The sequence below is a fragment of the Cupressus sempervirens genome, chromosome 6 (genome assembly GCF_028749045.1).
Source record: "Cupressus sempervirens isolate cs-2001-9-10 chromosome 6, ASM2874904v1, whole genome shotgun sequence".
Lineage (NCBI taxonomy): Eukaryota > Viridiplantae > Streptophyta > Pinopsida > Cupressales > Cupressaceae > Cupressus > Cupressus sempervirens.
This window is the reverse complement of record NC_143123.1, coordinates 37159694-37185947: the sequence shown is the minus strand read 5'-3', so window position 1 is coordinate 37185947 and position 26254 is coordinate 37159694. Positions and strand designations below refer to the sequence as shown.

At 35.7% G+C, this 26254-nt stretch overlaps 1 protein-coding gene across 2 annotated transcripts in view; it reads left to right on the top strand.

Annotated features, from left to right (window-relative positions):
* Positions 1-9350, top strand: part of LOC149550982 (small ribosomal subunit protein uS8my-like) — a 57426-nt gene extending 48076 nt beyond the window's left edge. The window contains exon 3 of one of the 2 annotated variants that reach the window (XM_089786528.1): positions 9063-9350. In XM_089786528.1, the coding sequence (XP_089642654.1) occupies positions 9063-9161 (99 nt within the window). In that variant the 3' untranslated portion in view covers positions 9162-9350. Of the gene's footprint in view, positions 1-8461; positions 8930-9062 lie in introns of those variants that run through there. The other variant, XM_089786527.1, reaches the window with a different exon arrangement.
* The last annotated feature ends 16904 nt before the right edge of the window (positions 9351-26254 follow it).

Sequence of the window (26254 nt, the reverse complement as noted above, 5' to 3'; positions counted from 1 at the left end):
AATCAAGCTCATACCATCATATATTTCAATTTTTAAGTTCAACATTAAAGATTCAAAACATTAAAACTAAATCAGGATCAATGAATCATAACAACAAATTCAAGTATCATTGTTTCAAGCTCAAGTTTCAACTAATCATTATGTATTAAATTTTAATATTCATCATATTCATTTTCTTCTTCTTTATCATCTTCTTCTTCTACTCCTTCTCCTAGTCCTTCCGCATTAGTTGATTCGGCAATAGAGCTAAGGCTAAAATGATCTATTTACATTCACTTTTTAGGGCTGCGGAACTCAAAAAAAATCAAATATGTTCTTAAAAAACACTTAAAAGCTGCCCATTGCTGGAAATTCGTCCATGTTCATTGTAAATTCAAACATGGCTCATCAAATTTGCCCGGGTTTGAATTTCATACATGTGGGTTCGAACCACCTCTCGCAAAATGGAACCTTGACCGAATTTTGGTCGAACTGGACCAGAACCCCGAATTGGTTCGAACCCAAACGTGGTTTTGAGGGAAAACCAGCGAACCCGGGTAATTAAGGTTTTAAGGTTTCAACTTTGAAGTCAAACTATGTAGTGTAATCAGCAAGACAACAACCTCAATTAATAAACAAATTTTATAGTTCATGGTAATAATTTCACTTCGTTCTATTTCTGTTTGGTCTTAATTGGCATGAATTTAAAAAAAAGTTTTTTTTTTCTAATTTTTGAAAATTTGTGCATTTTTTGAAAATTTGAAAACCCTATATTTTGGTTTGCTGAGTTATTCCCGAGATTTTTTATTTACTATCATTCATTGTTAAGTGTTCTGGGTCACTGCAAATGTAATAGCACTGTATATGTTTTATGTGTGTTCCAAATGCAGATCCGAATACATGTATATAGGAGTAGAAGAGACATGTCTCTCTCTGAATCATTATTGGTTATTGTAAGTTAATTTTCATTACACATGATTGATACTATATATATATATATATATATATATATATATATATATATAATTGATGATTATTCAAATGCAATAGTGTTTAACCAATTGCCATAGGGGATTAACTCTAGATTAGTACAATCTGACTGAAGCTACTATATTAACACTCCCTCTTGGCTAGGGAGGATTGTTATAGACATATTATGCTCTCAAGCATGTAGAGAGATATCATCTCAATATGAAATTCTTGAAAAAAAACATATTTAAGGATATCAACATATGTCCATCAAAATAGATGTTATCTTACGATATCATCCAAAGTATGATTCAACAAGGAATATCAACATATATCCATCAAAATAGATGTTATCTTACGATATCATCCAAAGTATGATTCAACAAGGAATATCAACCATATGATATTTAGCATACTTATATTCTCTTGGTATGTGCATTGGTATCATGTCCATGATGCATACCAAGAGAATATGTTGTATCCTAGAAGGATATGGGTTATCTGATTCTGGCACACTGCGGGACAGCAATTGAATGTAGTCTATTAGATAACAATCATGATCTCAAGGACAACAACTAAATGTGGTCCATCATGACAAATATCATGATCCTTATACACATTCCGAGACAACAACTTAATGCAGTCTATCACGATATGTTCGTTATCATGATCTCCGACACATCCTGGGACAACAACTTAATGTAGTCTATCATGATAATAGGTCAGGCCATTGTTAAGATCGTTACTTTATAATAGCGACCTCACAAACACATCAATGAAAGATCGTCACTTTTCATGACATTATCCACGTATGCAAAATAGTGACTCACATGATATCCACCATGAACCGTGTCAAAGGGTGGATCCACCATAGCTGCTCGTAGAGAGTGGAACAAAGGCTTTCACCTCAACTTCTCTCTCACAGAGAAGAGTGCATTAAAAAGAATTTCACCTAGAACTTCTTCATTAAGCAAATCTCAATTTGTTGACTTTTACATCCAAAGTGACTTGTTGGACTCCCTCTGAAATAAAATGTCCAAGATCCTCCGATGTCAACTAAAGTAGATCTTCTAGTTACTCACTCTTGAACTACTGTCGTAAGATCATCTGAACGGTAAATCTTGATCGTAGAACAAAATTCTATCACAGTCTGCTCCCTCTCCATGAAAGAGCCCCTTGTCTCGTATGTTATCACTCAACAACACTCCTAAAGCATTATTCTTTTTTTTTTTGGAAGAATATCCCTCTGCATGTCAACATCCTTAATACAAGTTGCTCCAATGAAGGCACATATGCATCAAATTAAAAGATGATTTATATTTGAAACTTTGATGATGTCCCTTCCTTGTCATTTCCCCTCGAAAGATAGTTCAAGTGGGAATGGAACATTGGTTTTTGATTAAGGAAAACAGGTTTTGAAGGGTGCCTGAAACCCTTTATAGATCTTATAATTTTCAAAGAAGCCCAAACTTAAAAACAACAAACCTTAGATGAAACAGGTTAACTGACAAAACAAGGTGACCAGGGTGGCCTCACAGATAACATAGTGCTCTACTACCACCTAAACAGGTTTTAAATGGGAACTCAAAACCCCATTGTTACAAAAGAGGACATTTAATCCCGGACCATGTCAAACTACAAGACAACGGGCTAAAGAGACCATGATAACCAAAACAAAAATGGACAACCTCAAAAAAGACCAGGCAAGTCGCTGGAAAAGAAAACCGAGCCTTAGGATTTACTTTTAGATCCCGTCTTTTGAGAACATAAAGACATATCAAATGATGGAAAAGAGGCCTTTTGAGAACGTAAAGACATACCATCCCAGGAGCCTTTTGACAAGCAAAGTCATCCAAACCACAAGCATCCCCCAAAGCCCTTTCAGTCGAGGAAGGACTACCACCACCACAAAGAGGGGCAACAACTCCCCCCGGAGCTAGAGCCACATGAGGAGTAACAATCAAATCAGAAATAGTAGCATTCATAGGAGGGACAACAGTATTGGCCACCACCGTTGGAGAAACATTTAAATCACGAGGAGCAGCAATAGAATTTGCCTCCAAAGAATCATGAGAAGAATCAACCAACCCACCCCCAACAGAGGGAGCTTTCTGAACATTGTAGTGATCATCCAAAACCCCCTTCCACCAAGAAGGTGACTTTTTCGATCTAACCTTTCTAGAGGAGCATTGTGTTGCGAGGTGGCCGGTCTTATGGCATTTTCGACATCTGAATGGAATGCCCTCATAATCAAGAAGCTGAATCCAAGAGCCATTGGGAGAGGCCAATTTAATCATTTCTGGGAGCCCCTTAGAGATGCCTATCTCCACAAGAATTCAAGCATACGTCATCCGAAACACATTGGAAGACTTGGAATCAACCAGCAAAAAATCCCCTAGGGCCTCCCCCACAACCTCTAGGATTGAATCCAACATTAAGTGAAGGGGGAAGTTTAGGCAACCTTATCCACAGAGGAATCTTGTTAAAGGATTCAATCAACGGATCAAAATCCACATACCAAGGTTTGGCCATCAAGGGGAACCTTTCCTCCCAAGAGAAACCACGCTGAAAGATGGCATTTCGATCCTCCTTAGAAGCAAATTTCACAATGAAAAAGCCCTTTGCTACAGGGAAAATCTAGGCATGTAGATCCGAAAGAGAGGAACTGAAACTATAGGCTCCCAAAATTTGGAAATCTAGGCATGCAGATCCGAAAGAGAGGACCAAAAACCCCTAAAACGAAAAATGGCAGCAGCAGAGGAGAAGTCCTCCACATAAGTAGAAATCTCATTGACAAGATCCTTCTCTAGATTGATCACAATAGGGTTACTTATTGCAATAGGAACAGTAGCACGGGGCCCTGGACGAACAGCTTGACCACCAAGACCAACCTCATAGGCGACCACATCAGCATAGGAAATGGCCGAACCACCCACAACACCTGGGGAACGAATATCCCCACCAAGATCAGGAGAAGCCCTTGCCCGAATTGCAATAGAGGGGCAGTCCCTCACCTTGGGCAAAGAACAAAGCTCGACGAAAGGGAATGGTCGAAGCAGGAGCAGAAACTAGGGCAGATGCGGCCGCAGGAGCAGAAGCCGAGCAGAAGCTGGACACAGGAGCAAAAGCCGGACACAAAAAAGCCAAACGCAAGAATGGAACATTGGTTATTGTTTTCCCCCCACAATTCAAAATTCCCACTCATTCCATTTTATAGAGTTAGAACATTTCTTCCAATTTGCTTTAGGAGTGAGCCTATAATCTGTCTAAAGTTACAGAGCCAAGAGAGATGCCATATCTAAACTACTACAATAGATGTGTATTCCCTGCCTCAATCGGTCTTACTATTAATGGTATAGTGACTTAATTATGCAAGTGAAGAAATGCAACTTTACATAAAGTGTTATTGTTTCTTCTTTCCATGACCAGATTTCTTTTAATCTATGATCTCTTTATATGCCATAATTTGTGTGCTTGCTCAATAAGATCATACATATGAATTTGAGAATGATAGGTTGAAACTTTCCCGTATTTGCAAGCGGTCTATGCAGAAGATGGAATCAATAGTATAAATGCATTATGCTCCGCTCCTCCAAGGTTATCTTCGACTTTGATATCTTGCCAATTCCCAAAACATCTTTCAAGAAGACCATCATTGAAGCATATTTACGTTTCCCAACTGGTGAAGTTACACATCTGCCCTTAACTTGGTCTAGGGAGCTTCTTTTTGAATGGATATTCCTTATTGCATGTCCACTATCATTATCAACTATGTGCTCCCTCTCTTTCCAAGGTTGCCTCTAATGAATTGTCAAACTCCTCCTAAATCTGATATCAATCTTCCTTTTCCTGTAGGAACATTCTTGTAGGAACGGTTTAAAGCAAATAGCTCTTATGGTACTTATAGAAACACAAATAAGAATGTTATCATTAATTTGTATGCTAGTAATTTAAGCATGCCTATTACTAACAACAACAAATGATTGTAATATAACTCTTCATTTTTTATTTTTAATAATAGAAATAAGATAACATAATACTTAATTTTATATGATATATAGAAATTAAACCTATACTCCTACCTTATTTTGCCTTTTAATATTCCATGTAACTTGATGGGTCTATTTCATATTAAATTTTGATGCCTTTTTACCCTGGCTTATTTTGCTGTGGGACCCACCATACACGCACAGGGCGTGTGCAATGATCAAGGAGACATTAATATGTTTGAAACTTTGTTTCTCCCATTATATTATATCTTCATCCATTTCTTAAGGAATCACTTCTCAAGACTTGTATCATTAATATCCTCTTCCTGATGACAATAAGAACAGAATTATCTGGAATCCGTCGATACTGATGGTTTCAGAATGAAATGATATAGCCTAATAGTTCTGACTGGTAATTTGACTTCGTTAACTCAATAACATGATTTTTTCTTTCTATCTGCTCAAAATCCCTTTTGTGCGTGTGTTTTACATATTGTTCTGAATCCGTCCCCATCCTTAGCAAAAGACTCCCTTTTAATCTATACTCATTTCTATTTGCTTTAGATAATGCCACCCTTGATCGGTCTCAGCCATTTGACTTATCTCCCTCATGCATTTGTGAGTTCTCTAAGTCTTTATTAGCTGTTTTGTAATTATGACTTTATTGATTTAGCTACATACTAATCTTTATTGATTTAGCAAAATATTATCTCCCTTTTCTGAATTATTACACTTAACCAATTTCTTAGTAAATAATTACTGATTTATATAGTCTCCAATATCCCTAATTAAGTAGTTCACAGTTGCATAGGATTGCACCATACATTTATATTGGTTATGGCTTGTTTGTCACCTCTTCTGCAGTACTTTTACTAAGTATATTATTATATTTCTTTACTGATTTTCTCATATCATTTGCATCACATTATTTTCATCTGGAATTTCACTAAGTCACGTGCTCGTGGTTGATTGGAGAAGTCTTGGATCTGATGTCCTTTCCAATCGCTGGTTGTTGTTCTTCCTTAATAATTCCATATCAGTATGCCACGTGGATATGTATTTGTATATATTTATTTATTTTTGTGTTTCCTGTTTGATCAAGGAACGTCTATTTTGTTTAATTTCCACTATGGACCCTCTGATATAATTATTTCTTACCCCTGTTTAAGACAACTAGTCGATCCCTTATTGAGAAGATCTCAAAAGGTAATGAGTAACATATTTTTTCTTTTGTTCACTTTCTTTTCTCATCCTCTTCCTGTGTGCATATTCTTCCTCTGCAATTCATTCTTGGCATTGATCGAGTGTATTGAATTATGTGTTAGTAGATAAACTCTAAATTCTTTATTGATTACCTTCATGGTAATCAATGTCCCCAATGTTGCAAACTTCTGCCTGTAGCACTAGGATAGCATCTTTTGTCGATACACACACACACACACGTTTTCCATATCCTTCCTATGCTTCACTGTCCTTCACTAATATTCTACGAAGCTTGCAGTCCAGGCCTGTTAAAATCAGAAGGGCGTGCAAGAATATGTTGACTACATTACCTCCAAGTCAGACCTTGTAATTTGCATTCACTTTTGATCTATCCTTTGCTGGTTGTGTATATCCTCTCCATATATATATATATTGCCCTACATGTTTCTTTATTTTATATAATTTTCTGAATATAATATCTCCTCCTGCATAAAGGTGTTTTGACCTTTCTTGATGCCTTATCTCAAGAGCTGGTTAAGTATATGAAATCTGTCCATGTACAATTGTGATTCCTTCTTATTATATGTTTTTGATGTTTCCAATCTATTAATTTCCTTCATTCCATTACGGTGGCAGCTTAAATATGATTGTGTGCGATACATCTTATCCTGTGACTATTTGACTGGTAGAACTTACATTTCCTAATTCGTCCCACTAGGCATCTTTGCCAACTTGTACTTGGACCTGCAGGTGATGATCTATCGCAGATAAAGGTAAATAACAATTCTTTTATGTTGTCCGCTTTCGAATGCTCCTCTTATTCTTCTAAAGAATCTATTATTGCATGAATTTTATTTTCCTGTGTTTCTTTTGTTATGTAAGTTGACTGGATTTTGGAATTGGGTTCATCGCGGAACTTATCAATTTTATTCGATGTCTCTATTCGTTGTTCTCAAACAATCTGCTTCTTGCAATATACACTCATACTATTGAGATACCAATATTGTTGTCTTTTTTTTTTTTTTTTTGAATGTCTTCTATAGGCTTAATTAGCCGGTGTCCTTCCAATCAGGGAGCTATGTGGATGCCATGTCAAGTGCTTGGTGGATTCACTGTTCCCCACTTATCCTCCTTATTTGCTGCTGAAAGGTTTATCCTGTTTGCTTGTTCGTGGTAGTCCGCTTGTATTCAAGGCAATGGTCTAAACCATAGTTGGCATAATCGGCAAGTTCCTACTAATTGCCGTGTTTTTACAGGTGGTGAGTTTTGGCCGGAAAAAATCGTGACTCGGCTGCCTAAAAAATCGTTGAGTTTTGGCGAGTTTTTCAGAAAAACCTCTTATATATATATATATATATATTGTTTTGGTTAAAAACAAAAGGCAAAAAGCTTATATAAATTATATATATATATATATTGTTTTGGTTAAAAACAAAAGGCAAAAGGCTTATATAAATTATACAAAATAGAGATTTACAGTATGCTAGTAGAGCTGGGAAGAGGAAGATGTGATTGTAATGATGTATTTACTATTTACTTCTAGTTTGACACAAAAGCTATTTAATATTTTGCTTCCTACCATCAGCATTCCTTAAGGGAATGTGATTTTGTACCCACTATGCATTTAAATATATCTAAACTCTGCTTGTTTTGTTTGTGTTCTTTAAGTAACTCATTAGATGCAGCTTTTCATTGAATTTTGAAAAAAAATGTATCTGTGATTAAATTTAAGCAATTTTTAGGTTGTCAAGTTTTTTTTTGAAAAACTAGCCGAGTTTTTCCCCATTTTTTTTTTGGGGCTTAGCGAGTTGTTGCTGAAGGAGAGTTTTCCAGCTATGATCTAATCCATTTCCATGACTAATGTGACTAGTTCTTGCTCGATAATATTTGCTGTAGTTCAATTATGATCTCGAACAGTGTCTATCTGAAGCAGAGAATTATATTTATGACATTTATTTCTTAGTGTTTCTTACATTTGTAACCTGCTCTGATACCATGTTAAGTGTTCAAGATCACTGCAAATGTAATAGCACTGTATATGTTTTATGTGTGTTTCAAGTGCAAATCTGAATGCATATGTATAGGAGTAGAAGAGACATGTCTCTTTGTTAATCAATATTGGTTATTGTAAGTTAATTTACAGCAGACATTAACAACAATACACACACACACACACACACACACACACACTCACACACTGAAAATTAACTCTAGATCAGTTCAATCCAACCAAAGCTACAACTTTAACATTCATAATTCAAGACAATTGAGCAAAAAATTCAAAGTTCGTATATTTGTCTTTTCATTCCCATCTCTTGCAGCTTGAAATACATTTGATGTTTGAAAGAGAGGGTATGAGTGCAATGGTTTTATTTGAAGCAGACATTTTAAAAAACATTCTATGGAAGTTGCGTTATGTAGTGTACCTGCTGTGGCGAGGTTTCTGAGTTTAAAGCAATGTTGATAAGAGAATAATTGTGCTAAATTATTTACAAATTGTAACCTTCAATTTTGGATAGAATGTTGATAATACAATTGTTTCACTTATCTCTTTGGGTTATTAATTTTTGTGTTTATGCCTACATATAGTGTGTATATTCAAAAGTTTGTCAAGGAGTAAACTACGAGACAACATGTTTTTGTGGTCATAGGGTTTCAATGTGTTCCTTCCTTAGACCAAGGTTTCTTTTCTGAAGTAATATTTTGTGGACCAATTTATAAATTTGTTCTAACGTTTGTTTTGACGTTGTTGAACATACTATAATAAGTATTTGAAGTTTAGTTTGAAATGTCTGTTCGTAGTCTTAAACGGAAGCTGTGAGATTGATTTAATGTATGGTTTTCCACTTTTTCATGTGGAACAATGGGAGTAAGAGTAGAAGTAGGTCTATTTTCTAACGTTGACATTTTATGTGCTTATAGTGGGGATATGTTGTACTTACAACATCCAAAGGTGTTATGGACCATGAGCGAGCTCAGAAACTGAAGGCAGGTGGAAAAGTTTTGGGATATTTCTACTAACGTGAAAACTGATGCAAGCTTAACAGTAATTCATTTTTTTTATTAATTCAACGTAGTATTTTTAAGTTTGTTAAAGGGTCCTGTAATTTTCTGGCAATTTGCATGCGTGGACAAAGACATCATTTTTACCTGGTTTCTATAATTCACTTTCTTTATTTCTTAGTTGAATAAGAAAGCTTTTGCCAACAATTCTCTGTTTTATACGTATGAAAAGGTGTATTGCTATCTTTTTCTGGCATTTCTATGATTTTGTATTCAACTGATTTTGTTTGTCTTTAGTATTATTATTTGGCTCTGTAGGCACCTGTAGGTTGAGGCTTGTATGCATGGAAATTGTTCAAGAGACGGTAATTTCTTGAATGAATTTCTTAGGAGATTCCGGAGCCCTAGCAGTTGGAACATTGTAGTAGCATTTAATTAATTTTGAGCAGTTATTTTTGTTTCCTACATCTGTCAATTTTAAACAACCAAATACATGAAAATGAATGCATAGAATTGTTGAACATTTGTGCTCGTGTATAGAGGCTACGGAATTGTGAATTGAAAGGACTTATTATAGTATGCTTTTTCATAATGCTGTACAATGTTCGTTGATATTTTAACGTATATTAATTAATGTAAAATTGAGTTGTATAATACTTCATTTTCCAAACTGTGAGGATGCTTACTTTCAAAAGCTCGTTAGTAAGATTGATGCTGCGAAAGATGATTTTATTGAGGTGCACACTTTTTCAAAGCACAACAGACTACCAATTAATCATGTTTATTTATTTTTATTTCATTCGTGTGTGGCCGTTTATCTTTATATTCTCTATACAATATAAATAAATTTAAACTTACCTTCTTATTAGTTCTTGTCGTAGGCACGAAATTACAGCATTCAATGAACTTCCATTGACAATTTGATAGGTTGTTTTGTGATAGAGTAGGAATGCAACTTTTTTATTTGTTTGTCCAATCAAAACAATTTATTATTGAATTACTTTTTACAACTATAAAGTTTTCATATATATTATATTTGAAATAATTCATAGAAATATATGCAACTTTTTCATTTGTTTGTCCAATCAGAACAATTTATTATTTAATTAATTTTTGCAACTATAGAGTTTTCATATATATTATATTTGAAATAATTCATAAAAATATATTTATTGACAATTTGACTGGTAGCAAATTGTAAAAAATTGTAGCTATAGACTTTTTGTTCAGATTTTTAACATTTTTTTTTTGTAAGTATGTAATTTTAATTTATGTTGATTTTTTATAATCTAAATTTTAATTTATGTTGATTTTTTATAATCTAAACAAAATTATAAATTTATCATCAGTATTTGGTACCTTAAGTAATGAGAAATTCTAAAAACATTTTTTTTCTAAATGAAGTTGTAACATCTATTTTAATTTTAAAACAACACTTAACATTAATATTATTTCTTTCTATTGAACTCAACCAAAATCAAAGCTACTATTTGCAACACAATTCAAAACTACTAAACTACTATCGACAGGAACCTGATGCATTGCGTCCTTTATAAAGTTTGGCAAAGTTTTAGTTTTAGTTTTTTTTTTTGCATTTTGTTTCTGTTAACTCTCTTTTCTAAATTGACAATTTTTAGATATCATTTATTTTTCTTTCAACTTAGATGCTGAATCATGCAACTTTCACAAATTATATTCAATTTAGATTTTTGACTTATTGATTTGTTTTTTCAATTTCAATGAACAATCAAATCTTTTTATCTTTTTCTACTTCTAATTTGTAATTTTCATGAGAGTAATTGATTGTTATGATTGGATTTTGAACAACACACTAATGCCAAGTGTTTTGTACTATAAATAAGCATAATGTTGTAACCTAGCGATAACTCTAAATCATTTCTCATGATGCCAATATCAAACCTATAATCCTAGACAAATATTGCCCAGGAATGACTTCAATACTAAAATGAAATTTTAATTTTTTGAAGACCACAATAAAAGCATACTTGCTAACATAATTTGCACTTTTGGTATACTCTTTGAAAACTCTGAAAATGTATAGAAAATTGTTGACACCTCCCTATGTTGTTGGGAAACTCATATAAGAGGTAATCAAAGGATTAACCATTTAGAAATGTCTAAGAAAATAGAAAGCAAGATACAATCTAGAGGATTTATTTGTCCTCAATTTCATATGACTATTGACTTATGTTGTTTCCAAATAAAACCTTTTTTTAGTAGTCTTAGCATCGACTTATCTTGTTTCTGAGTAAAACCTTCTAGTAGTCTTAGCAAATCCTTGAAACCTAGGATTTGTTGTGCAAGGGACATACATGTATTAGATGCCTAGCTGTGTACTCTAGTTACCACATCTTATTAGAAAATGTATTTTAATTGGAATATTTGAGAGAATACACACATACACGCTCACTCATTTGTAATGCTATGGGATAACAATTCATTCTAGACATTTAAAAAATAAAAGTTTTCCATGCAAATTGATAATCATTTGTAAATTCATTCTTGTATCTTGTTTTCGAGTAAAACCTATTTTTAGTAGTATTAGCATCGACTTATCTTGTTTCTGGGTAAAACCTTCTATTAGTCTTAGCAAATCCTTGAAACCTAGGATTTGTTGTGCAAGGGATATACATGTATTAGATGACCATCTGTGTACTCTAGTTACCACATTTTGTTAGAAAATGTATTTTAATTGGAATATTTGAGAGAGTTAACATAGACATGCTCACTCATTTGTAACGCTATGGTATAACAATTCATTCTAGACATTTAAAAATAAAAGTTTTCTATGCATATTAGTAATCATTTGTAAATTCATTCTTGTTAGTAAATAATCATTTGTTATGTGTAAGTGCACAAATGACAATGTATTTTTAGTAATCTTATCTCCATTTAAATGATGAAAAGAGGTAGCTAGATTTTGTTTGGATAGTTTTTCAAACTAAAAGAGGGGTAAAATTTTATTCAAGAACAAGAATTAAACAAACGAGGACATGGAATTTAAAGAGCCTTGTCATTGTCCATCAAGTGGTCAAGAAAAGTAGCCATTTTGGAGGTAATTTCCCTTTATCCACAATATTCCATGCATACATTTGATAAGAAGCTCGTTTGGCTAAACAATTAACCTCCTTTTGCTCTCTAGTAATGTGCCTAAAAACAACAAAATCTAGAGAGCCACACAACTATACATCTTGTGTACTAATTAATTGTAAATGACAACCAACATAATCTAACTATTGTTTATTAAGAAAACAAAACACCATTTGAGAATCAGATTCATAGACGATCCTTGTCCAACTAAGAACACAACTATGTTCAACACGATATAGAATGGCCATTGGCCAAAGCCTCAATAAGATTATTTGTATGAAGGCCATTATAGATAGGAACAATAAATTGGATGTCTTTAGAACTATCATGACCAATCCCACTGATACTTGCATGACTAGCATTCCCACAAGAAGAGCCATCAATGTTAATTTTGGAAACTCTTTGCGGCAGAGGAGTCCAGTGACCCTTCCCATTGATTTTCCATAGAGGGTGTCTACATTTGTATTCCTCATGACTTGTTTAACATTTGGAAGTTCCACAACTTTAGAAAAGTCACATTTACTAAAACACCCTTGAAGAGAATGACCAATTTTCCACCACAAATGCTTATAGACCATTATGCTATAATGAAAATACTATAGTTCCTCTCATACACAATATGCCAAATGATAAAAGAGGGACCTACAACCTAGACTACCTGAGGGAAATAGGTCCTCAGATGGGGTGCTCCCCCAACGAGCCCAAAACTTAGCTAAAGAAGAAATATACCAATAAGATTGACCCTAGATTGTCAACCATAAATGATATTTTTTCCTAGCAAAGGAACATTGAAAGGAAATATGAGAGAGAAATTCCACATTTTGAGGTACATTAAGCACATCGAGGGACCCTCGAAGCCTTGCTTACAAAATTGTCCCAAGTAAGAAAACTTTAAACTTGCTTCCACCAAGGAACCTCAATATTTGTAGACGAATATTTGCCTGTCAAGGTACTTCACTACGACAACACATCTTGCCCAACCAAAAAATTACATTCCCTAGAAGCAAGAATCTAAGGAAAACCATTATGATGCTCCCCTAAACTACCTAAAGCCATTCACAAAGGTTCATCCATCTAAAACCCATAGTTGGGCCTATATTTTGAACATACTTGTAATGCATTGTTGGAAAGTAAGGTGCTAAGAAAGGGGCTGACGAAGAGTTTAGTGGTCTCCAATCATCATCACAAATGGATCAACCTCCTTGAACCCAACCCACACAATAGACCTATTAATGGTCACTCAATATCCTCACAACAACTAGGCCCTATGCCTTTCCTCAACTATGTCAATTATTACTCCATTTTGTATGCCCTCTTGATCATGATTTGGTCATTACACAACCTTTATGTGATTGTCCTCACACATCATACCTTACCAAACCTTTGACTCTAGATTTGGATCTATAACTTGAATCTTGTTCCCTTATCTTCCAACCTTGGAATATGTTAAGTCCTTTATCTCAACTCCTAAACACTCAACCATATCCCAACATTAGATTCTCAACACAAAATGACTTAAATTTATCCTAAAACATAACAATCAACCAATACCCTTTAAGATAGCCACACAATAAACAACCAATGTGTCCCTTACACTCCCACTCAATGAGACACTCTTCTAGCACCATCATAATACTCCCAAGGCATTTTCTACATCCTCCTTAGACCTCTGATCCACTAACATAACACCATTTCATTAAATAGAACAAACTTGCTTATTTGTTGTTCTCTTGATAGTTCTATATAAAAAGGTCTATATATTTTGAACCCAACCCTATTTCTCCAGTCCCATTGTTGATTTTGGATGGAATTGGACCCTCCAACAACATATAAAAAATTCAGCAAAATCTAATAGTGGAATAGAGAGATATGGTCCCTACATCAAGACGAATTTTTTTTGAGACAATCATTCCTTCAACATGCCTATTTATAGTTGCTTCTTGTGTCCAATCCCATGCCAGTTTGTTGCATGGCTTCCTGTCATCATTAGAATAGAAAAATACATTCCATTACATATCTACTGACCAAATACAAAGTTTGACTTCCCGCCAAATCATTAGAAAACTACATTTTATTATCTGTCCATACCTTGGTGTTTCAAAGCAATTTGTATTCAATTGCTTATAAATTTCACAAAATTGAATGAAATAAAATGCCACTAGTTTTAGAATAATCTTAACTCATTGCCCTAACGTCTCATATACCCGTTCCATCAAAGAATTACCAGATTAATCATGGAAACATTGCTTTGACATGAGACTTATTTTTATTGAGTATTAGTGACACTCCCTTACAACCTCTTTCCACTTGTATTTTATTACATGAAATATAATGCCTCTGGTCTCTTAAGACTGCTTCCCACCTATAACTAATACTTTAATCGACCAAAACTTCTCAAGTATAAACTAATTTATTGATTTTGTGTTGCCATGTTAACAACTTGTTGTCAACTTTGGCAACCTTGCATCATTTACGACTCATATTGATCTAACCTTGTTGAAAAGACCTTATTATGATCCTACCATGCTATTTAATAACTAAATCTACAAAACCCCACTTTCAATCCCGTTTAGGCCCATTTGCCAACTTAGGCAATTTTACATCTTTATTGCATTGTATTACAATTTGGGGTTCTATTTACACACGTTAGATCAATTAAATACCTCATAGGCCATTTTGACTCTATTATGCTTGAAATCTCTTGGTGCTTTGTCAAGTATCCTGGTGTTGTTCTTTAGCAATGTGCCTGTGCACCACACTCCCATGGACAAAAGAACCCAAGTCCCATGGATTCCCTTTCCTCTTATGTGTCTTCCAATTCTTTGGCACTTGTTGTTTGTACCCTGCAAACAAAAGTATTCCTTTCTTTTGTGGCTCATTGCACCATCCTTCCATCCAATGGTACCCATGCCATGTACCCATGTCATCATTGTACCTATCCTCATAGGTAACCTCTGCACCATTATTAAGATAATAGCCCTACAAATTTGCATAAAATGAATTAGGACAAATAAATGCAATATATTCATGGATCAAAGTATTTATTTGGTCTATCATTAGGATCCTTGTATCTCTTTGCGTAGTAATTTCCTCTTGCAAGACCTCCATGCTTGGAGAGAAATTAGATTCCATGGTCTCCTCATGACCTATCATTGTTGCACCTTCTCTTTGGTCTCTTCCTTTGAGACTACTATTGTAAACATGCATCTCTGTGCCCAATTTCCTTAACACTCTTCCACTGATCCAATCTTACTTCGCCACTCTTCATCTATGGCTAAAACTCATCCCACAAATCCATCTCTCTTTCAATCCCTTTTAGACTTGCCTCTTTTCCATCTTCACTAACTTGTACCACCTCACAACCACCCTCTTAAACAACTTACTCTTCTCAATTAGCCTCTTGATAGGCCAAACTATCTTCCTCTTAACCTTCAAATGCCAACTTATGGCCTTCCTCATCATCTCTTCATGCAAGAGCCTCAACAATTCATCTTTTGTGGTCCCTTCAACTCTCAAGACCTCTACTAACTCATCCCTATTATGCCATTCCTTTTGGCACTCCAACTCTCTCTTGGTGGCTATCTTATCAGCCCCACACCCTATTGTTTTAGGGGAAAATTTGTCCCATTTTCTGTCTCATCTTCAATGAACATAAAATAGTCCCAAATAAGATCGTCTCCTCACCTTCAAGCCTTACAAGACTTTCTCTCTTGTTGTCAGTGTCTCCACTTTGCATCTTTGTTCCAACTCTCAAAGCCTTTTTGGCATTAAGTTCTCCTTGCTCACTTATCTACTATTCCTTAGTTCCCTGTCTTTCCAAAAAGAAACTTGTCTTCATGTATTTACCTTCATCCTTCTCTAGGATCTCTAGTTCAACTACATGTGCATTTTCATTCTCAATGGCTACTTGCTCAGAAGCACCATCTTTCTTCATCAATCAATCTTCTACTCCTTCAACTACATTACCTTGTTCCTCTTTCCTTAGGAACCTCACTTTCTCAAAGATTTCAATGCTCCTTGACACCTTCCAAGTTACCTCATGCTCCTCCAATGACAGTAATGTTATTTCTTTTCCATCCTTTGTGACTGTGTAGGTGTTCCATTTGCCATCATGTGGGTACATCTCTTAAGATGCCTAGCTCTCCCAAGGACCATATCAAAATCCTTTAAAGGTACAATGCCATAGATAAGGACATCACTATATGAACCAATGGTGAAGGGAACATAAGCCTGCTCCATCACATCAACCCAATCATTAACATCCAACCCATGTGCTCTGTAAGGCATAAGATGTGCTATCCTTGGTAGATCCAATTTGTTAACCATTTCAAATGAAACCAAATTTGCATATGGACCATTTGAAGAAACCACCTTAAAAACCTTACCGTTACATTCATGTTGTATTCTAAATATACATTACTTATGATCATACCTTGTATCTTCATCCATGATGATTGACATACCTACTATCCAATCCTCAATCTCTTACCTTTAAGAATCTACTTGTTGCTCTCATACCACTTGATGCAGAGGCTAGCGGTCTCCAATCAATCTTCATGGAAATTGTCCTAATCACCCTCACGAATGCATCAACCTTCTTGAACCCAACCCACACAATAGACCTAATAATGGTCACTCAACATCCTCACAACCACTAGGCTCCACACCTTTACTCTACTATATCAATCATCCGTCCATTCTATATGCGTTGTTGATCATGCTTTGATCATTACACAACTTCAATGTGATTGTCCCCACACAACATAACCTTACCATACTTTTGACTCTAGATTTTAACATGTAACTTGAATCTTGTTCTCCTATCTCCCAACCTTTGAGTATGTTAAGTTGCTTATCTCAACTCCCAAACACTTTACCATATCCCAACATTAGATTCTTAACACAAAATGACTTCAAACTGCCCTAAAACATAACAATCAACCAATACCCTTTAAGACAACCACAAGCTTAACAACCAACGTGTCCCTTACACTCCCACTCAATGAGACACTCTTCTAACACCATCCTAATATTCCCAAGGCATTTTCCACATCTTCCATAGACTTTTGATCCACTAACACAACACCATTTTATTAAACAGAACAAACTTGCCTATTTGTTGTCCTCTTGACAGAGCTATACACAAAGGCCTATACCTTTAAAACCTGACCCTTTTTCCCCAATCCAACTATTGATTTTGGATGCAATTGGAACCCCAAAAATATATAAAAAACCTAGCAAAATCTAACTAAAGCTATGCAAGGCAAGAGAATCCCCAAAGAAGATGTCCTAGCCCCCAACAAATATCCACACAATGGAATATAAACAATAAAACAGAGTTTTAGATCCACAATAATGCCAATTCTCATAATAGACTCGTAAGATTTACATCTAACATGCCCAGTTGTAAGGCCTTTTGGGTTACGACCAAATACATCATCAATTACCAATAAACCTTCTTATTTCCCAAGCACACATTTAGCTACTAGCTCTTGTCAACTTTGCTTCTCTCAGCTACTCTATGTTGAATCAATGATTACGACTCTAGACTCCACAAGACCCTTTACTTATGCTAAACCAAGCCACAAGTCGACCTAGCCACAAGTTACATTAAATAAATATTTACATTAAATAAACCCTCAAGACACAAGTCGGATTGACAACAAACATTAAATACATGAATAATTAGATACTTTAGACAAGCCCCAAGTTTACAATGTATAACTAACTCAAATGACAACATCGAAGGATGTGCCCTTAGACATAGATCCATGTGCCATACATTGCAAGAGTGAATTTTCCAAATCCTGAGATAGAATCTAATGAATATAATCTCCAAAGTCTACTAGTAAATCAACAACACATTACTAGCAACCACCAAAATGGCTCTAACTCCAAGACAATAACTCCAAACTTCATGCACACTTAGGAAAAGGTTCCCAATGTGCCTTGAACATATTTCTAGCTACACAAACCATAATTGCTCAAATTTGAGCTCGACGCTTTTGCATACAAGATTGTTGAGTACCCTAGGATTCTCTTTCATCAAACATCCCATGTGTGAAAAAATATGTTCTTAACAGCTGGAAGAACATCTTTCAGGGTTCAACTCATAAACCTTGAATAGGGTCCTCACATACATGTCCTCCAATTGATTAATTTGCACACCCTTTCCCTTGTTCCACTTTTGCAACTCCTTTCCTGCAACTGTTATCTTCACAATTGTCTTCAGTGTACCATAGGTCTTCCTTCCATGTTGATCTCTAACCCTTTATGAATCCTTCAACTCAACTCGGCTACCAAAACTCAGGTTCCTCACACCAAGTTCTGTATTAAATAAATGTAAACGTGGTGGGTTTTTTCAACTTTTCCTATTGTCTATGCATATAGAACACGACTACATGTACATTCTTGATTCAGAGTGGAAAAATCTTATTTTGTATGTGATAGAAAAATGACATGCACCAGAGGATGGGAAAATGATGTCACTTTTGCAGGTTTGGAACCTTTTTTTGTACTTTAAAGTTTGATCCTTTCTTAAAGATTTTAGATGTTAATGGGGAATTTAGATGTTAGGGGAGGGGGTGTGGCCAAATGAGCTTCCACCTTCACGTGGTTGGCCTTGATTAGTAGAGAATATTAAACTATTCTCAAAACCAAGTAAAGCTCAACATTAACCTATGATTGTATGACAACTACCTGTGTGAATCTCTTGGCTTCAAGCAATGCAGAAGGATGCCATAGTTCAATATGCAATCTCAATTCATATGCATATGACATTAGGTGGAGTTGAAAAAACCCAATGGGTTTGCATTTTTGTTAGAGGTCTTTCATTGATGAGATATTTGGCAATTCTCAATGAAGTTTTGAATGGCGACAATCATGCTTGTATAGAGAAAACAGATGCCAGTGCACAGACTTAACCACTGTCTTATAAGCTACCTCTATGCTTCAATTATATTTTGTCCATGACAATATGTACTCCTACAACTAAAATTTGAGAGGACAATACAAGATTAATTGACAAAATGGAATCTTTATGTTGTAATTGAATTTTGAGCCGTGCTTCTCTTTTCACTTTATTTGACATCAAAATAACAATTACAGTTTTCTTTCTATATTTATATTTTAATTATTCTTAATGTGTTCTATTTTCTTTTCATTTTAAACCATCCAATTGAATTCCATTTACACTTCACATTTATTGCATCATTGTCATGTAAATGCTACTGTAATTCAAATAGCTTTAAAGTTTTGAGAATAGAATCCTATACACAATTATATGTGAATGATAACCAAAATAGACTGATTTGATAACAAAAACATTTATCCACACAGATACCACAACTATAAAGGATACACTGGTATCAATTGGCACTTGTATTGCAAATGATTACAAATAGCTATTTACAAACATTTGTAAGACATGTCAAATATTTGCCCCTTCTATAACAGTTCTTATATTATTGAGCTTTGCATGTCTAACTTGGTCATGTAGCCTCCAAGAATGCTTCAAATGACTCTGCTCTCAAGATGATCTAAAGCTAAACACGTATTTGGCTCCTTTTGTCTATGGTCTTCAAAATTAGATCAACATTCGAATCCTGTTTATAGAACTAACTAGAAAAAAAGGCGTAAGCCACTCATTATTATACTTTCAAAAATATCATCTATAATATGGTTATATAAAAAAAATTAGACTCCAATGTCCCATGGTATTTTGTGCAAAGAGCATTTGCCCATTGAATTTATAGGTTAGATATGTATAACTAATCTTCATTGCTGCAAAAAAGAACTGATAGTCTTCTTAGCAGTAAAAGGACCTCATTGGACAAGCATGAATTTTTTTTAATAATTCGGCTACCCATTGCAATTGCGATGGATTGTTCCAATGGATAACTATCACTCTCACAACACAACTATCGCATGCCCGTCGCACTTGTGGCGACCTGTTTTGATGGATAGTTGTCACTCCCACAACATTGTTGTCGCATACTCGTCGCACTTGTGATGGAAGACTAAAAGATTAAGCCGTTGTAATTGTGATGGTCTACTATTACAATTGGGACGACATGAAGATGTTCCAAGTTACGATAATTTTATTTGTCGCAATTGCAACGAATGCCCTTGCCATCACAATTTGTGACAACAAAAGTCCAACACCCATCCAATGGGAGCCAATTGGTGGTGTTGTCGCTTGGGCAATGGGTGGCCATCACAATTGAGATAGCTTGTCATTGCAATTTGGGGTCAAATGTAGTAGTGTACAAAGGAACCAAGGAATGCTTCCTACCACCCTTCTCAACAATAAACACATTCTTGACACAATCATGCATTGCCTCACAATTATACTGCCAAGGTTTACCATGTAATATGTGACAACTAGTCATGTCCACAATATCACACAACACTTGATCAACATAGTTTCCAATTTGAAAATTAACAAGACACAATTCCTTCACCTCCAAAGCATGCTCATCTTACAACTAGATGATTTGATAAGGACAAGGATGTTTCACTCTCTTCAAACCAAGTTTCTAAACCATCTCCTCAGCAACTAGGCTATTAGTACTACCACCATCCACAATTGTATTCCAACATTTGCCTCCAAACTTGCAACTAGTCATGAAAAAATTCCTCCTTTGACAAGGTTCCAGTATTTTTTTACCAAGCAACACTCTTTGAATAAAAAAATTACCCCCATCTACCTCAAGTTCATTCATTGAATCAATTCTCATTCACAAAAATAATTGACGTAGTTCAAGGTAGGATAATCCCCAAAGGTGATGTCTTAGCCCTCAATAAATAACCAAACAACAGAAATAACACAACACAAGATACAAGATCTGATATCAAACACAACTCTTTATTCATAAAATAACTGATTACATGTAATGTGCTGGGTCATAAGGCCTTCCTGATTATGGACAAATACAAAGCAAGTAATAGTTTTGCAACATCCGTCAAGATCCAATTCAAACCCTAGCTAGTTTAGATCCACACTCTGATAGAAACCTCCATGGAATATCTAAACTTGTGCTCGCAAGCCCACTAAGAAATCTCTTGGTTTCCCAAGCCTCAACTACTAGCCCTTCCCAAAGCTCACTCTTCTACTTCATCCTCTTCTCTAAGCTTGATGATTCTTGATTCACTCCCCAAATGAATGACTTCAGACTCTGCAAGACGCCCTACTTATACCCAACTAAACCACAAGTCGACCTAGTATGTTTCAAATTAAATATGCCCTTGCATTGAATGCATATTTAAGCCACAAGTTAGCTCACAATAGAAATTAAGTACATATAACCAAATTAAATGCAAGTTGGTAGATCACATACAACTCAGGAAAAGCCAAAACCAAGACATGACCGAGCATCACAAACCACTGTCGAGTATCAACAAAACCACAAGCATTTTCGAGCTCCACCAAATGTTGAGTAACTGGACCTCTTCATTGATTGAGCCACTTAGGCAATACTACAACCAAGTACAATCAAACCATGCAGTATAAGCCAAACCCCAATGTACACCGAGTACCTTCACCAACCGAGTACCTTCACCAACCGAGTACCACCAGGACATGACCGAGTAATGCTACTCCAACCTAGCACCTCGGTTAACATTGCAACCAAAAACTACTCAGTAATGACCGATCCACACCTCTTCCTTTGATCGAGTCCTCAAACTCCAAGGTCAAAACACACCAACATGTAGGATTGCCAACAAGTCTAGGATGCTCTTGCATCAGATACCCCAGGTGCAAAAAGGAAAGAAAGATGCTTTTAATAGCTAGAAGAGCATCTTTTGGGATTCACCACATAAATCCCAAGCTAGTTCTTCAAATACATGTTCTCCAAGTCTTCAACTTGCACACTCTTTCCCTTGTTCTACTTCTTCTTCTTGACATCCATCCTCAGTGTTCCACAGGTTTGCTGTCCACACTAATATCCAACCCTTTCAGAATTCTTCAACTCGACTCGACTACCAATACTTAGGTTCCTCCTATAGAGTTTTTCATTCTGCAAAGGAATCATGGAATGTTTCCTGCCACCTATCTCAATAGTAATCACATTCTTGACACAATCATGCATAGCCTTGCAATCATACTGCCAAGGTCTACTAAGAAATATGTGACAACTACTCATGTCCATAATATCATACAACACTTGATCCTTATATTGCCCAATTTGAAAATCAATAAGACATTTCTTTCTCACTTCTAAAGCATATTCATCTTGCAACTAGCTAATCCGATAAGGACAAGGATGTCTCACTCTTCTCAAACCAAGTTTCTGAACCATCTCTTCAGCAACAAGGTTGTTATTACTACCAATATCCACAATTACATTACAAAATTTACCACCATACTTACATCAAGTCCTGAACAAATTACTCCTATGATAAGATTCCAGTGTCCTCTGACCAATCAGTACTCGTCGAGCCAATAAATTCTCTACTTTCTTAGGTTCACTGATATGGTTTCCAGCCTTGTTCACAATGACAACTCTTCTGTCACCAGCCTTAGGACATTCATACGCTTTATGCCCATCTTCATGACATCTGAAACAAGTACCCTTAAACTTACCTCTACCAATCCAATCAATCAGGTCTTTGGGGTTCAAAGTATGTGATAAATCAAAAACCTCCATCTTATGCTTCAACTTTAACTGAGATCCAAGTCTAGCAAATTGATAAACCCTATTTCCCAGAGGTCTCTCCACGCGACCAGTTTTGTCCTCGCCACTTGATCTAGCAACCTCAAAGTCTTCAAAAACTTCCTCATAACCATCTTCAGTACCACATGTTGAGGTATACCACCTATAGCACTTATGGTCTCAAAAATCATATCACTCTTCATCAACACCATCTCAAATATGAATTTTGCTTTAATCTTCTCTAAGATCCTTGGTTCTACAACATCACAAAGATCTTCAATTCCCCTAGGGTCTAATTGTCTTGGAAGAATCTTCCAAGATTTTTTGCAAATCCTCCACAACAAATCGACCAAATCCAACCTTCGATTAGATAATCTTCACCCCAGGTCTTGGTACAAATTGCCTCAGCTTTGGCAATTTGTCTACACGGCCAAGAAAACCTTTGCTCTGATAGCATCTAACACAGTGCAAAGAAAAAGAATCCCCAAAGGAGATGTCCTAGCCCCCAAAAAATAACCACACAATGAAAAAAACACAATACAAGATACAAGATCTAATACCAAACACAACCCTTTATTCATAAAATAGTTGATTACATGCAATGTGTTAGGCTGTAAGGCCTTCTTGGTTATGACCAAATAAAAGCAACTAATAGTTCTGCAAAATCCCTCAAGGTCCAATCCAAACCCTAGATAGTCTAGATCCACACTCTAGTAGAAACCTCCAAGGAAGATCTAAACTTGTGCTCGCAATCCCACCAAGAAATCTCCTGGTTTTCCAAGCCTTAGCTACTAGCCCTTCCCAAAGTTTACTCCTCTACTTCATGCTCTTCTCCAAGCTTGATTATTCTTGATTCACTCCTTGAATGAATGACTTAAGACTCTACAAGGCCCCCTACTTATACCCAACTAAGCCACAAGTTAGCTCACAAAAAAAATTAAATACATATAACCAAATTAAATGCCAAATAGGTTGACCATAAACAACGCAGGCAAAGCCAGATCCAAGACATGAACGAGCATTAGAAACCATTGCTAAGTATTAGCAAAACCATAAGCATCGTCGAGGTCCACCAACTTCTGAGTGACTAAACCTCTTCATTGATCGAGCCACTTAGGCTATACTGCAACCAAGTACAATCGAACCATGTAGTATAAGCCAACCCCCAACGTATGCCGAGTACCTTCGAGTACTACCAAGACATGGCTGAGTAATGCTACTCCAACTGAGCACCTCAGTTAACACTACAACCAGAAACTACTAAGTAATGACCGTGCCGCACCTCTTCCTTTAACTGAGTCCTCAAACTCCAAGGTCAAAACACACCAACATGCAAGATTGCCAAAAAGTCCAAGATGCTCCTACATCAACAATTCTTCTATTAGTAGCCTTCTATTTAGTATTGAGACATTCCAAAGATTTGTGACCTTCTTCACCACACCTATAGAAAGTACCCTTATATGAACCTCTATTCGTTCTCTTCCTCTGTTCAACAAGTTTTGGTTAATCTTTAACAATCTTTTTAACCTTTGCTTGCTTCTGCTTCCCTCAAGAATTACTTTGATATCTTCTCTTCAGCTTCTCTCCTGCCCTTAGAGCATATTCATAAGCATCCTAAACTAAATCAATATTCAACATACCAATCTCATCCTTGATACTGAATCTGAGACCATTAACATATCTAGCCACCTTTTATTTAGACATCTCTCTATGCTCAAACCGAATAGTCATCTTGTAGAGCTCTTTGGTATAATCCTTCATAGACAGATCCTTCTATTTAAGATTCTATAGTCTCTTAAACAATTCAAGTTCATAGTTAGTAAGAATGAACTTACTTTCAATTTTGTCACCATTAATCTCCATCTAGTGATCTTCATTTCACCTTCCTCTTCTCTATCGCATCCCGCCCTTTCAACTTAGTTTATGCCAACCTCACTTTGAGCAAATCTCCAATATCATTTAACTCAAAGAAGTCTTCCAATTCACCAATCTAATCAACCAAGTCTTCAGGATTCAAAGTACCTGATAAATTAGAAAGATCAATCTTATGCTTCACTTGAGATCTAGATCTATCCAATCAGCCAACCCTCTCTTCCATAAGTCTGTCTATGTGATCAATTATATCTTCACCACTAGATCCAAAAACCTCAAAGTATTTAGAAGCTTTCTCATAACCATCTTCAGTCTCCACATTCCATGGTACACTAGGAATAACTCTCATGATCTCAATCTTCATCAACTCCATCTCAGATCTGAAATGTGATCTAACCTTTTCTGAAATCCTAGTCTCTAGAACATCAAAGAGATCACCAATCACCCTATGGTCCAATATTCTTGGAGGCATCTTTCAAGATCTTTTCAAACCCAAAGCAAAAAATCCACAAGATCAACCAGATTCAACCTTTGCTTTGATACCACTTGACGCAGTGCATGGCAGGAGAATCCCCAAAGGAGATATCCTAGCCCCCAACAATTAACCACACATTGGAATATTAAAAAAAAAAAAAACATTTATATCCACAATAATGCCAATTTTCATAATAGACTCATAAGATTTCACATCCAAGATGCCTGGCTGTAAAGCCTTCCGGGTTACAACCAAATACATCAACAATTATGAAAATAGTTCTTCCAGACCTTACAAGATCTAGCTGTTAGCATGAATATTGATGGTATTCCTTTGGGGGAGTATCCTAAGTATTGGAGAGCATTGACATGTTGCATTCATGATTGTATTTATCATTGATGTCACCATAGTAGTAATTTTGTGAAGACGTGCAAAATAGAAGACATATATCATACTTGTATGGACATGGTTTTGATGTACATGTGAAGCACAGTTAAGGATATGTTCCACTCCATCTCTTGATGACAAGGATAAATGTGCAGAGTCTTAGTTGAATATGTACGAAAGCTATAAGTAATTTACAGAGAGCAGTGCAGAGACAAAGTGCATGGAAAGTAGTTTCTGATGATCCTATTATATCTTTTAGCATAGATATAATGTGGTGATGCATACTTAGAAAGTTTTTGAGGACAATTTGATGGTGATGTCAGTAAATATGGAAGTCCTAAAGTCACATGTGTGAAGTTTTGTATAGATTATGAGCCGAAAGTGCTATTGTAATTGTGAATTAATTAATTATCTCATTATAATTAATTGAGAAAGCCTCAAGGATGACTCAAGGAATTGCTTTGAAGATAAGGTATAAAGGAGAGATGTTTTTTTGTTTTGTGATATATGGAATGTAAATGAAGTATGTGAAGTGATTAAGGAAGTGCAAATTAGAGCAGAGTGTTGTGGTAAATGCAAGTAAGGAATCTGAGGGATTATTGGATGTAAAG